We start from the raw sequence: 15,490 nt of genomic DNA, 5'->3' as shown, positions 1-15,490 counted from the left end.
ATAGAAATTATCAAATTATCAACATACGTTTGATTATTATATATCATTACAAACATATATTTATCATACTAAAAAACAACAATATCCTGTAACATTTACAGAACAGTCAATTGCTATAAACCTTGTAAAGTAACACTTAACAAGCAAAATCTTGCTGCAGTACATGTATTTGACATATGAATGAATCCATCACAACACTAGTAACATATTTGTCTTGCCCAATTTTTTTTATAATTTCGAACTGTTTGTTGTTATTAAATATCAAAATACTTAAAGGGACTCCACTGAGGGTTTTTAAGATGACAAGACTGGATATATTTTCCAAATATGTATGTTTCCCCCCAATAACCTGCAAATTTTTAGATCATTCCCTCTACCCATTTTTTCAGAATCATTTTTATCGTGAAAAATAATCTAAAAATGAAAAGCACTCCAACACTTTTCACTCCAATTGGGCTTTGAGCTGCACACACAAAAAAATAGATTTTCAATTTAATTCTAAATATATTTCCTAACTGTCCTTTGCAGATTTTTTTTATTTCAAGTACTTAACTTGAATTAAGAACTTAAAATTTCATGTTTTTAGGCATTTTGACCTCAGTGGAGCCCCTTTAAAATTGAGCATCCTATAGATACATTCAGGTCAGAGTACAAGGACACGTGAGCTTGCCAGGTTTTATATTGGTTGTACAATTTATGTTGCTAAGATTTAAATAGTCTAATAAGAGGTTATTCAATTTTCGCTACAGACACAGTTTTTTTTACCCTCAGTAACAAATACTGATGGGAATATTGTAAAAGACAGCAATAATAACCTGTTCAGCATCATCTGTGTCCATTTCTGCCTCCATCGCCTGTCTGTTAGCTAACATTATCTTCTCTGCTAAATCTCTCTGTTTCTGGTCACTGATACGTGTTGATGCCCTGAAATATGTATAGGTAAAACATACAATCTGGAATAGCTAATGCCTGTTGATGCCCTGTAAAAGGTATAGGTAAAACATACAATCTGGAATAGGCATCAGTAAAACATTCAGTACATTTTTGAGGCTCTCAAAAGGGCATCATTTATAAAATACATACAATATCAAAGCTCTGGAAATAAACATTATTGAAAAACAAATTATTGATGCTCTAAAATAGGCATTGAAAGAATATACTGAGGCATTATCAAAAAATCTTGTATTACAAAAACTACTACTTTCACAGGAATGAAACTAACCGTAAAGTTAAATGAAAACTAAGGTTATAAATCAAATACTGCATGTCCCAATGTGATTTAACAAAATACTAAAATGATAAAATAATTCATGATTTACTCAAAAAGAAAACAAACCTAAATCCGAATGGAAGCGGCATACCAATATCAACCCCTCTGCCCCTCCCTCGGCCTTTGCTAGGACTTTCTTGCGTTATCCAGTCCTCATCGAGGTACTTGCTCCGGGTGTGAGCCCGCCCTGACTTCCTGGGTGATGTTGTAGGACTCTCTGTCTTTGAATCAGTATGCTCAGCTTCTGAATCTGTGAAGGCAAAACCTTATTAAAACTTATCATGTGCTATAAATATCACATACCACTTTTATAACTGCGTAAAAACAGTTTTGCTCGGATGAGCAGATATTTCAACGTCTGAGATGTCTTTTGCATTTACAAACATAGTGTAAAGTGATACTTGTTAACTGTAAACAGTTCTTAATTTGAATATGTGATAAAAAGAAAATACGATTTTTGTGACCGTTCATTACGTAATTTATTGAACTCGTTGAATAAAATGCACAAATGAGTACTGAAAGTCTATCTCTAACAAAAAAGCTGATAAGTTTGATCAAAATTAGAATATCCTTAATATATATAAACAAACCTGTTGTCATGGTGAGAGCCGTGGGAACAGCATTGATAGGTATTGTATTACCTGACTGTTCAACTGCCACCATCACTGGCACACTTTTCGATGAAGGCTGTACGGTAACAGCCTTTGGTTTCTGTGAACTGATCTTATCTGGGTTCATACAATATCCGTGGTCAGAGAACACAACTGATATAATGGATTCCTGAAACACAATTCATATTGATATATAAATAATACATGTATAAAAATTTAGTGGTATTTAATCCTCATCACAAAAAAAATACTAGTATAAGGTCCTTCTGTCAGAATTCCAATACCAAATTATTGTATACAGTGTAACTTCTGAAAACCAATCACCTGTGGGACCTAAAGTCCTATGACCGGTTCCTTGTTAACAATAAACATTGTTGTTTACATTTTTACTTTCTTCTGATTTGGAAAATAAATATTTGATCATAAATGAAGCAAAAGTCATTTATTATTGAGGTAGAAATAGTCTGACTGGACGCCATTTGAAATGACTGTCAAACATTTGATTGGCCTTCCTTTCAGAGGTCTTCTAACTTGCCAATTCTCTTCCTAGAAGAGCCCAATCGAAGCAGCCACTAAAAGTATGTTTCTTTGACATATTTCTAAGCAAATTTCTGGAAAAATCTGCTTCTTAAAAGATTAAAAAAATAAAATTTTTTGAAGGAATCTTTGACTTACTGGTAAAGAATCGGAGCTATCGCGTCTAGCTGAGGTTGATGCCATGACTGAGTCACCTTGTCCAGCGTGTCCTGTGGACTCCGCACCAGCTGCCAACTGTTCAGTACCGTCAAGATGAAGAAAGTTCAGGCCAGGACTGGACTGCTGTAGCAGTTCCTGGACACTAGCCGATGACAATACTTCATCTAACTTATTTAAATGTTCCTCTGAAAATTCACTGAAAGGATTCTTGTCCTGAAATATTCAGTGAACTATATAGTTTTATTTCAGGAATTTTCAATTCTTTAAACAAAGGTAGGATAACCATATATTCTACAATTCATTAATCAAAGAATGCTTGACTGACACAGTCAGCATAGAAGCAAACATTCACTACATGATAATATCAAAGACCCAAACCTTTTTGGCAATAATTACAGTTAAAGTGAATAAGTACATGTATTTTGTATGGAAGTTGAAAATACTACTTTGTTTACATTTTGCTAATTTTTTATGACAAATTATTTCACAGTAATTGCTACTTTCATCAGAGAATATAAATATTGAGTAACGATATTGTAATTACTGAAGTGATCTATCTTAAAAGAGACAGCTGGGTTTTTTTCTGGCCTATTTTGATGGTTGTTATTTGGTCATGTTCCGAATGCCAAAAAGTACAGGTTTTTTCCCAATTTCAAGGTGAAAATTCCCAATTTAATGAACAAAAAAAATTATTAAGTTTGTTTGTTTGTTTGATTGGGTTTTACCTCACACCGACACAGTATAGGTCATTTGGCGACGTTCCAGCTTTACTAGTGGAGGAAGACCTCAGGTGCCCTTCCGTGCATTATTTCAGGCACGAACGGGCACTCGAGTAGAACCACTGACGTTCCATAAGCTAGCTGGATAGCTTCCTCACATGAAAGAATCCAAAGTCCCTGTCGGGAACCCACAGGGGTGAGGAGCAAGTGGTTTGAAGTAAAATATAAAGTAGAATTATTGTCATTTAGTTACATTTAAGTGCACTGTGCCATAGAAAATTGTAATCCTGCATTCCAAATTGCATTTGTGCTTATGGGTGCAATATAAACAGAGTTTTATTATCCAATATTTCTAATATTTCTTTGTCTTATTTTGACATATTCAATATATTGCAAGATTATTCCCACATTGTAAAAATTTCCCAATTCTAGGGGTCATGTTCCCATTCTGCTGACAAAAAAACCCTGAAAAGTGACATGCAAATTAGACAAACCTCCATTCCATCAAAATGCCAGCTTAAATCAGTCCTGTCACTTGATGATTGGTTATTGTTGACTGCTTGGTTTTGTATATGCCCCGCCTCCTTTGAGGATTCTATTGGCTCCGCCTCTTTTGAGGATTCTTGAGCTGTGATTGGTTGAGAATAAGGTATTGCTGCCTCTAAGCTATCACTCATTGCCTACCACAATCAAGCTGTAACAAAACAGTTTCAATATATTGATAAAATAATGTTTTTCTTATTTATTGCATTTAAATAATAAAATTATAGTAGTGCAGTTATCTATAACACATATTTCTTTCACATTATTATTCCGTAATGTAATTATGTAATAGAAAGTTTTCCTGTCAATATTACACATGCAAATAACAAACAACAAAAGGCATAATTATAAATCTGTCAAAACTTATCATATCCCAAAATCCCATGGGGATTTAAAGACAAACTTTCTGTGAAAGATGAGATCCCTTGAGAAATCTGTTACATTTCTTAGCTACTATGCCATAATGTTATAAATTTGAATTTGTTGGTTTGTTTTTTTATGCCAATTCTTAAACATATTTTGGTCATACATGTATCTTGGCAAGTGGTTTACCCAACCTGTTTACCTGAATAATTATCCAGTTATTACCAATTTCTCAGCAAATAACAGACTTCTAAAAAGCATAGGCGAAAACACATGCCTTTAATAAATTTATCAGACATGACCGCTGTAATCAGCCCCTGTGGTTGAAGAAGATAAAAAGCGCTGATTGTAGAAAGCATTAATAATAGCTATAGAATGGTATGATTATAGCTGAAGCCCCAGTTAGATAACTGGTAATGCAAAAGTGCAAATTTGTCAATGGTGGTGCTAATTAATAACTCCATCGAAAGGAGACAAGGTATACCAAAAACACTTGAAGATTTTTTATTCTAAAATCTTACTTTCAGTTCCTTTTTAAAAGTCTTAAAGATTTATATAAACTTTTATTAGAATTATTCAACTTGTTCAGTTTAAAATAGATATTCTCCTAACCTTCACATTTCTTGGTGAGATGGATGAAGGAGTCACCTTGTCTCACAATATTTTCTACCAGTTTACCAAGAAAAGCAAAAGCACTTGTTGCTCTCATTTCCATTAACACCTTAAATAATTTTTGAAGGGTCATCTTGTCAAATATTCCAATGTTAAAATACACATCAGTAATTGTCCATGCCAAGCATGCCTGAACTTGAGTGACATTGGTAAAAATTATTTTTCACATGTGTCAGATTATGCTGTTTATTACAACATTTCTTATGTCACACTTTCATTTTCTTGCTGGAAATCTAAAGATAAATGCTTGAAGTTTGAAACATGAAGTTGTTGTACAGTCTGTGTTTGTTTTAATTGTTTTATAAATTAAATTACAGTAGTAGAGTACTTGGTTGATTTTCTAGCTATCTGGATGGGTTTTTATTTATTAATTTTTGGTGCACTTCACCTGGGGAAAAATATCATGAATAAAACAATTTGAGATGAGTCTGGCATTATCTTTTTGCCAATCATAGTTAAAGGGTATATTTTTGTTGGTAGAAAAGTGTAAATAAAATGGGTCAAAGACAGAAAAGGCCGGGTTGCATTTGTACACCAAATATCATGAGGCTGTGATGTTACAAAAAAAATTTCCATTGACCCATTAATGTCGAAAATTTAATTCAGTAGGGTATACAGGAAGTGGTTGAGCTACACACCTAAAATCGAATCCCACAGTATGGGACCATGTGTCAATGCTGTATGCCAAATATCAAAAGGCTGTGATTAGTAGTTTCTGAGAAAAATGTTACGAAAATTTCCTACCAGTGACCATTAATGTGAACAGGAAGTGGATGAGCTGCAGACTTGAAATCGAATCCCACAGTATGGGACCATGTGTCAATGCTGTATGCTAAATATCAAGAGGCTGTGATAAGTAGTTGCTGAGAAAACTGTTACGAAAATTTCCTAAAATTGACCATTAATGTCGAAAAATCTAACTAATTTAACTAAGTGGATAAACAGGAAGTGGATGAGCGACAGACCTGATATCAAATCCCACAGTATGGGACCATGTGTCAATGCTGTATGCCAAATATCAAGAGGCTGTGATAAGTAGTTGCTGAGAAAACTGTTACAAAAATTTCCTATACCATTGACCATTAATGTCGAAAAATCTAACTAATTTAACTAAGTGGATAAACAGGAAGTGGATGAGCGACAGACCTGAAATCAAATCCCACGGTATGGGACCAAGTGTCAATGCTGTATGCTAAATATCAAGAGGCTGTGATAAGTAGTTGCTGAGAAAACTGTTACGAAAATTTCCTACCATTGACCATTAATGTCGAAAAATCTAACTAATTTAACTAAGTGGATAAACAGGAAGTGGATGAGTGACAGACCTGAAATCCAATCCCACTGTATGAGACCATGTGTCAATGCTGTATGCTAAATATCAAGAGGCTGTGATAAGTAGTTGCTGAGAAAACTGTTACAAAAATTTCCTACCATTGACCATTAATGTCGAAAAATCTAACTAATTTAACTAAGTGGATTAACAGGAAGTGGATGAGCAACAGACCTGAAATCCAATCCCACGGTATGGGACCATGTGTCAATGCTGTATGCTAAATATCAAGAGGCTGTGATAAGTAGTTGCTGAGAAAACTGTTACGAAAATTTCCTGCTATTGACCATTAATGTTGAAAATTTAACTAGGTCAGCAAACAGGAAGTGGATGAGCGACAGACCTGAAATCGAATCCCACAGTATGGGACCATGTGTTGATGCTGTATACAAAATATCAAAAGGCTGTGATACGTAGTTGCTGAGAAAACTGTTACGAAAATTTCCTACTATTGACCATTAATGCTGAAAATTTAAGTAGGTCAGCAAACAGGAAGTAGATGAGCGACAGACCTGAAATCGAATCCCACAGTATGGGACCATGAATTGATGCTGTATACCAAATATCAAAAGGCTGTGATAAGTAGTTGCTGAGAAAACTGTTACGAAAGTTTTTTCCCCACCCGCCCGCGCCCGGACGCCCGCCACCGCCCAACATTCACCATACTATAACCCGGGCGGGTTTGCACCAGTGCAACCCGGCCAAAAAGAAAATTATAAGCCAACTTATTTAGATTTTAACAGTTTTAATATTTAAATGTTTTTTTAACATGATTTAATAATAATATATCAATGTATCATTTCATAATAATGGCAAAAAAAATAATGTCATTTTTATTGAAGTAAAGAGTAACACCTACAGTACAGCTTTAACAATTTTCGCACTGCGGGATATCATCACAGTCACTGTGGATAACTGTGCAATATTGTAGGGGCATTTCACTCTATCAGGTGACCATTTATCAATTTATTACACATGGACTTACGTCCGTTAAAAATAACACATGCAATATTTGTTACCAGTGTTTTTATTCACTTTTTGGGGAAGGGGGTCGGTGCCGCTTGGAAGGGGAAAAATGCAAAAGGAGGGGGAATTTTATTTCTTCACAAATGAAGAAACAAAAACGAATCCAATGCATATTTTAATACATCACTTACCACTGTAAGATTTACTTTTGTTTGACATTGAGTAGAAAAGGGGAGCAACTCTTGCAACACAAGTTTAAAAAACGTCGCTTTTTCTTAATATTATACGGATCTAGAATATTGACAGCAGAATTTAAAGAGTCGCATGTTAAACTTGTTGGGATGCCAGGAGTAGCTCCCCTTACATACCCGGGAACAATTGTAAACAAACTTTGCTTAACAGTAAGTCTTACAGGCTTAATATAAAACATTTTTCGGCAGTTATATGCAAAAAAAAATGGTATCCATTGCAGGCAAATTTTGGCTGCCATATGAGGGGGAAATTTCGGCTTTGAGAGGGGAAAAAACATACTATTTTGAGGGGGGAATGGGGCCGAATTTCGCCGAATATTTTGGTGAAAAAAAACACTGGTTACCTAAAATTTCTGAAGACAGATATTTGCCCCACTGTTTTAAAAATGTTAAAATACATAATTGTTTTGTTATCAAATTTCATTGCAGATGTTATATGGGGAAGACAAACGCCGGGGCTGCTAAGCGGGCATGGGCTTTGACTTGCCGGCTATAGAGTTAGACTACAAGTGTATATCTAAAAGAAAATCAAATGAAAAAACAAATTAAAAATATACAGAATTCTATACCTATCAATGAAATTTTTAGTGTTCGTTCTCGCCGGGCAACGCCATTTTAAATGTTACTCAATTATAATAAGCGGTGTATTCTGATAATGAACAATCGCAACGTTTCTGATTAATAATAATCAAGTATTCCGAGTGAAAACAGTAGCGGTTCATGAAAATACTGAATGACACATTTAAAACAGAAAAATGGGTCAAAGACAGAAAAGGCCGGGTTGCATTTGTACACCAAATATCATGAGGCTGTGATGTTAGGAAAAAAAATTTCCATTGACCCATTAATGTCGAAAATTTAATTCAGTAGGTAAACAGGAAGTGGATAAGCTACACACCTAAAATCAAATCCCACAGTATGGGACCATGTGTCAATGCTGTATGCCAAATATCAAGAGGCTGTGATAAGTAGTATCTGAGAAAAATGTTACGAAAATTTCCTTTCATTGACCATTAATGTGAACAGGAAGTGGATGAGCTGCAGACTTGAAATCGAATCCCACAGTATGGGACCATGTGTCAATGCTGCATGCTAAATATTAAGAGGCTGTGATAAGTAGTTGCTGAGAAAACTGTTACGAAAATTTCCTACCATTGACCATTAATGTCGAAAAATCTAACTAATTTAACTAAGTGGATAAACAGGAAGTGGATGAGCGACAGACCTGAAATCAAATCCCACGGTATAAGACAATGTGTCAATGCTGTATGCCAAATATCAAGAGACTGTGATAAGTAGTTGCTGAGAAAACTGTTACGAAAATTTCCAACCATTGACCATTAATGTCGAAAAATCTAACTAATTTAACTATGTGGATAAACAGGAAGTGGATGAGCGACAGACCTGAAATCAAATCCCACAGTATAAGACAATGTGTCAATGCTGTATGCCAAATATCAAGAGACTGTGATAAGTATTTGCAGAGAAAACTGTTACGAAAATTTCCTAACATTGACCATTAATGTCGAAAAATCTAACTAATTTAACTAAGTGGATAAACAGGAAGTGGATGAGCCACAGACCTGAAATCAAATCCCACGGTATGGGACCATGTGTCAATGTTGTATGCCAAATATCAAGAGGCTGTGGTAAGTAGTTGCTGAGAAAACTGTTACGAAAATTTCCTACCATTGACCATTAATGTCGAAAAATCTAACTAATTTAACTAAGTGGATAAACAGTTAGTGGATGAGCGACAGACCTGAAATCAAATCCCACAGTATGGGACCATGTATCAATGCTGTATGCCAAATATCAAGAGGCTGTGATAAGTAGTTGCTGAGAAAACTGTTACGAAAATTTTCTACCATTGACCATTAATGTCAAAAAATCTAACTAATTTAACTAAGTGGATAAACAGGAAGTGGATGAGCGACAGACCTGAAATCGAATCCCACGGTATGGGACCATGTGTCAATGCTGTATGCCAAATATCAAGAGGCTGTGATAAGTAGTTGCTGAGAAAACTGTTACGAAAATTTCCTACCATTGACCATTAATGTCAAAAAATCTAACTAATTTAACTAAGTGGATAAACAGGAAGTGGATGAGCGACAGACCTGAAATCGAATCCCACGGTATGGGACCATGTGTCAATGCTGTATGCCAAATATCAAGAGGCTGTGATAAGTAGTTGCTGAGAAAACTGTTACGAAAATTTCCTACCATTGACCATTAATGTCAAAAAATCTAACTAATTTAACTAAGTGGATAAACAGGAAGTGGATGAGGGACAGACCTGAAATCGAATCCCACGGTATGGGACCATGTGTTAATGCTGTATACAAAATATCAAGAGGCTGTGATAAGTAGTTGCTGAGAAAACTGTTACGAAAATTTCCTACCATTGACCATTAATGTCAAAAAATCTAACTAATTTAACTAAGTGGATAAACAGGAAGTGGATGAGCGACAGACCTGAAATCGAATCCCACGGTATGGGCCTATGTGTTAATGCTGTATACCAAATATCAAGAGGCTGTGATAAGTAGTTGTTGAGAAAACTGTTACGAAAATTTTTTCCCCGCCCGCCGGCCGCCCACCACCCGCCCGGCGCCCGACATTCACCATACTATAACCCGGGTTTGCACCTGTGCAACCCGGCCAAAAATGGATGTTTGTTTCAACCAACTTCCTTGTTCATAGGCTTTGCCTAATTTCATATTAATTATTTTATTATTTGATCTTTGACCTTGTTTTTGGTTAAATGAAAACCTATTTCATGGTCAGTGATCTCTGACTTTGTTTATTTACATAATTTTACAGGGATTAGTCAAAGACCGGCACTGTGAAGCTTTGGTTTGCCAGGCTATAGAATACTCATGTATATATAAAAGAAAATGAAATAAAGAAACAATTTTGTTTGTTTGTTTTGGGTTTGACGTCACATGGACACAGTATAGGTCATATGGCGACATTCCAGTTTTACTGATGGAGGAAGACCTCAGGTGCCCTTTCGTGCATTATTTCAGGCACGAACGGGAACCTGAGTAGAACCAAAGAAACAATTAAATAATATATAAAGTTCTATACCCAACAATGAAATTTTCTGTAGGTTCTAGTCGGACGCAGCCATTTTCAATGTAAATCAATGATAATAATTAAAGTGTATTCAATAATAGGCAAGGTTTTCCGATAACAAACAATCACAACTTTTCGGATTAATAATAATTGTCGAGTATTCCGAGTGAAAACGGAAGCAGTGCATGAAATCTAGAATCAGAATGACACCTTCAAAACAGAAAAACGATTTTTTCAAACAGACTTCCCCGTTTATAGGCTTTTTAAATTTAATACTCTACTGTATTCAACTTCCAAGCATAAATGACATAAAAGAGATACATGTTTTATGACCACCCAAAAAAATTTCATTCCCAGAGGCAATGACAAATTCTACACTTTTGCCAAATTTTATAAAGCACATGCAAATAATGTAAATATCTAAACAAGTCCTACAAACATAATAATTTTACAAAGTCAAACATTTTTATGATGCAAATAACAAAAAAACAAAAACTAACCAAAACCAACACAATTTACATACTGATACACACCTTCGTCATGCAAAAATAATTGTTAGTTACACAATTGAAAGTCACGGCTACTACAAATGCAAGGCACTGAAGTTTACATGCATAAAACCCACAAAATTGACGTCATTTCTCCACAAATCTTGACCATGCTCATCGCCATTTTTAATGCGTCACGTGACACAACAAAAGGTTTGTAACGAATAACTGCATACAATATCGCTGTGGTCTCAATACAGGGGACGCTTAAGATCTATAATTATACTGTTTACATGTAAGAAATGCATGACACATAGGTAGAATTGATATGATTTAGTTGTTCCATTGTACCAGGATCTTTGTACTCTGTTTTGTAACTGTTATTAGATAATTATTTTAAGTATATAATTTTACTGTTCTAATCCACGTGATTGTATCTGCTGGATTGACAATTCACGTAATGAACAAGCCGATAAAATCGCAAGAATTGCAAGCAGTAATGGCAACACATCAGACGTTCGGATTTGTATTAATATAAATCCGTGGTATATAAAAGAACCATACAGTATAATTAATAGAAAAGTGAAAGAAGAAAGAAATAGATTATTTAAAGATCCTGTAACTCAATTTTTTAATGGTTTAATTTATATCATAAATATAATGCTCAAATGAAGATTTATCAGTATTGTATGTTCCAAAAAGCGTTATTTGTAAAGATATTACCGAATTCACATTTTCATGTTAATAAAGGGAGGTAATTAGAAATATATTTTCTATAAAGTCTATGTCAAATTTTTCTGCATATATTTTAATGATTACATATAATGTGGACAAATATTTGCAGTGCATATTTTACATATTCTTCGATGTTTGAAATTTTTTTAGAAGCATAATTATATACATATATAAAATTTCACTTAAGTGTGGTAACAACCTTAATTACAACATACAGAATCTTTAACGAACACTGCATGTGGAATAAATAATATAAAATTTAAACAAGATACCGCCCAAAAAAAAAACTGGAACTTTGTCACCAAAATCGAAATTTAAATTAGATGAAAATATATACGCGCTAAAAACTTAACCATTCAAAACTCATTTTCCGCCGATAAAAATTGTCCCGCATGTAATGAACCAGAAACGTTTAAACATCATGCATACTAAAACTTGGAATAGTATCCATAAATAAAAAAAAATACACTTGGAACCGCCGTTTGAAATAGCCTGTCAAGTTTTCACTGCGATATTCAAATTCATAAAAGATATTCAATTTACAAAAAGAATTTAATTTACAATGGATATAATTACATAAAGTATCACATATATAAGATCGCCACTTTATAAAATGGGATTTGAAATGTCGAGGAGTTGTCTATGAGTGTGGCAGGGCAAGCTTTAGAATGCTATTGCCCCACAAGTATAGACATATCTTTGGACAGGCACTCAAACTTGGCACAACAGCGATTTAGCTATTGCTGCACAAAACATATTAACTTGAGTTCTGAGGGTAGGGCTGAACTGCTCCATAATGGTATGTTTAAAAAATCATTTATAAAGTCAGCCAGCGGTCCGATATGTAGATATGATGTTAATTGTAAAAAGCTATAAATTAAATCTTATATGTAAAACTCCAAAATTGCCTATCACCGTGGGTTTGGTCATCTTCACTTTATTCCCTGAGGCTAGAATCGGACTTGGTTTTTTCCGTTTAGAACTAGAATAAAGGCCTATCTCCATGGGATTGGTCTGCTTGACTGTTTTCCTTGAGGCTAGAACCGTACATTATTTTCCGTTCAGGATTAATAAAAATACGTATCACCGTAGGTTTTGCCAGTTTCACTGTATTTCCTCAGACTAAAACAGGGCTTGGTTTTCTGTTTAGTTCTACTAAAATGGCTTATCACGTGGGTTTGGTCAGCTTGACTGAATTTCATGAAGCTAGAACAGGGCTTGGTTTTCCCTTTCGAACTATTAAAAAGGGCTATCACCTTGGGGTTGGTCAGCTTGATTGTATCCCTTTAGGATAGAACAAGACTTTGTTTTCCGTTTAGAACAACTAAAACTGCCTGTCACAGTGGGTTTGGTCAGCTTGACCGTATTCCCTGAGGCTAGAACAGGGCGTGGTTTTCTGTTTAGAAGTAATGAAAAGGTTAATCACCGTAGGTTTGGTTAGCCTGACTGTATTCCTTGAGGCTAGAACCAGATATGGTTTCCGTTTAGAACTACTAAAAGACCTACCACCGTGGGTTTGGTCAGCTTGACTAAATTTCCTGAGGCTTGATGAAGGCTTTGTTTTCCGTTTAAAACTATAAATTTTATCACCTCGGGTTTGGTCACCTTGACTATATTTTTTGGGAGCTAGAACCGTACTTCGTTTTCCGTATAGAACTACATGTACTTAAAAGGCATATCAGCGTAGGTTTGGCCAGCTTGATTATATACCTTAAGGCTAGAACCGGACTTCGTTTTCCGTTTAACACTACTGAAATGGCCTATCGCCGTGGATTTGGTCAGCTTGACTGTATTACCTGAGGCTAGAAATTGACTTTGCTTTCCGTTTAGAACTGACAAAAAAGTCTATCACCGAGGTTTCGGTCAGCTCAACTGTTTTCCTTGAGGCTAGAACTGTACTTTGTTTTCCGTTTAGGACTAATCTAAAAGGCAAAAGGCCTATCACCGTGGGTTTTGTCAGCTTGACTGTATTACCTGAGGCTAGAATAAACTTTGCTTTCCGTCTAGAATTGACAGAAAAAAGACCATCACCGAGGTTTAGGCCAGCTTCACTGTGTTTCTTGAAGCTAGAACCGTAATTTGTTTTCCGTTTAGGACTAATTTTAAAAAGGTATATCAGCATTGGTTTTGTCAGCTTAACTGCATTTCTTGAGGCTAGAACCAGAATTAGTTTTTTTTCCGTTTAGAACTGCTAAAAAGGCCTGTCACCTTGGGTTTGGTCAGCTTAACCGTTTTCTTTGAAGCTAGAACCGTACTTTTTTAATCAGCTTCATATATTTTTTATCATGTCTTTCGTAAACAATTGATGTTTAGTGTTTCTACTTGTTCTGACATTTCCGGGCTTCTGAATTCCGAAAATTTCCAAACTCCGAACTTTTTGGCTAGTCCCAGAGGTGTTCGGTTTTCAGAAGTTACACTGTATTCCTTGAGGCTAGAACCAGGCTTGTTTTTCTGTTTAGAACTACTAAAAAGGCCTATCATCGTGGGTTTGGTCAGCTTGACTGAATTTCATGAAGCTAGAACAGGGCTTGGTTTTCCCTTTCGAACTATTAAAAAGGGCTATCACCTTGGGGTTGGTCAGCTTGATTGTATCCCTTTGGGATAGAACAAGACTTTGTTTTCCGTTTAGAACAACTGAAAATGCCTATCACCGTAGGTTTTGTCAGCTTGACCGTATTCCCGGAGGCTAGAACAGGGCGTGGTTTTTCGTTTAGAACTAATTAAAAGGCCTACCATCATGGGTTTGGTCAGCTTGACTTAATTCCCTAAGGCTAGATGAGGGCTTAGTTTTTCGTTTAAAACTATAAAATTTATCACCTCGGGTTTGGTCATCTTGACTGTATTCTTTTGGGCTAAAACCGGACTTCGTTTTCCCTATAGAACTACTTAAAAGGCCTATAAGGGTAGGGTTGGTCAGCTTGATCATATTCCTTTATCCTAGAACCGGACTTGGTTTCTGTTTATGAACGACTAAAAGGCCTACCTTGAGGCAAGAACCTGACTTCGTTTTCCGTTTAACACTACTAAAAAGGCCTATCACAGTGGGTTTGTTTCAGCTTGACTGTATTACCAGAGGCTAGAAATGGACTTTGCCTTCCGTTTAGAACTGACATAAAAGACTATCACCTAGAACCGGACATGGTTTCTGTTTATGAACGACTAAAAGGCCTATCACCGTGGGTTTGGCCAGCTTGGACTGTATTCCTTGAGACTAGAACAGGGATTGGTTTTCCGTTTAGAACTACTAAAAAGACCTATCACCGCGGGTTGTGTTAGCTTGACTGTATTCCTTGAGGCTTAAAAAACGTTCTTTGCTTATCGTTTCGCTTATCGCGTTATAAGAACTACTAAAAAGACCTATCACTGTTGGCTTTGTCAACTTGATTGTATTCCTTGAGTCTAGAACCGAGCTTGGGTTTTCCGTTTAGCACTAATAACAAAGCCTATCACCGTTGGTTTTGTTAGGTTGACTATTCTCTGTGGCTAGAACCGTACTGTGTTTTCCGTTTATAACTCATAAAAAAGCCTATCAGCGTGTGCTTGGTCATCCTGTTGGTTTCTCCGGAGGCTAGAACCGTTAGCACTTCTTAAAAGGCCTATCACCGTGATTCCTCGGAAACATTAAAAACAGCCAAAGTACATGAAAATTGAAGACTCGGTTTGATTGAGTATGTACATGAGGATAATGAAAAAGTTCAACATCCCTTATTCCCCTAGCACCGACTTGAGCCGTAATCAGTTCTCAATATATTTAAAAGTGCTAGA

General features: G+C 35.7%; 1 protein-coding gene across 1 annotated transcript in view; it reads right to left on the bottom strand.

Annotated features, from left to right (window-relative positions):
- The window catches only part of LOC132726991 (titin homolog), a 36,531-nt gene extending 25,334 nt beyond the window's left edge, over nucleotides 1-11,197 (bottom strand). Inside the window, exons 1-6 of the mRNA XM_060712404.1 lie at nucleotides 11,036-11,197; nucleotides 3,791-3,990; nucleotides 2,557-2,790; nucleotides 1,861-2,050; nucleotides 1,337-1,520; nucleotides 816-924 (exon numbers count right to left, since the gene is read on the bottom strand). Coding sequence (XP_060568387.1) covers nucleotides 816-924; nucleotides 1,337-1,520; nucleotides 1,861-2,050; nucleotides 2,557-2,790; nucleotides 3,791-3,973 — 900 coding nt within the window. The 5' untranslated portion in view covers nucleotides 3,974-3,990; nucleotides 11,036-11,197. The remainder of the gene's footprint in view (nucleotides 1-815; nucleotides 925-1,336; nucleotides 1,521-1,860; nucleotides 2,051-2,556; nucleotides 2,791-3,790; nucleotides 3,991-11,035) is intronic.
- Nucleotides 11,198-15,490: the final 4,293 nt, after the last annotated feature.

This window comes from Ruditapes philippinarum, unplaced genomic scaffold, assembly GCF_026571515.1.
Source record: "Ruditapes philippinarum isolate M1 unplaced genomic scaffold, ASM2657151v2 ctg4917_1_1_1_1, whole genome shotgun sequence".
Lineage (NCBI taxonomy): Eukaryota > Metazoa > Mollusca > Bivalvia > Venerida > Veneridae > Ruditapes > Ruditapes philippinarum.
The sequence above is the reverse complement of the archived record's forward strand: the minus strand, read 5'-3'. Positions and strand labels throughout refer to the sequence as shown.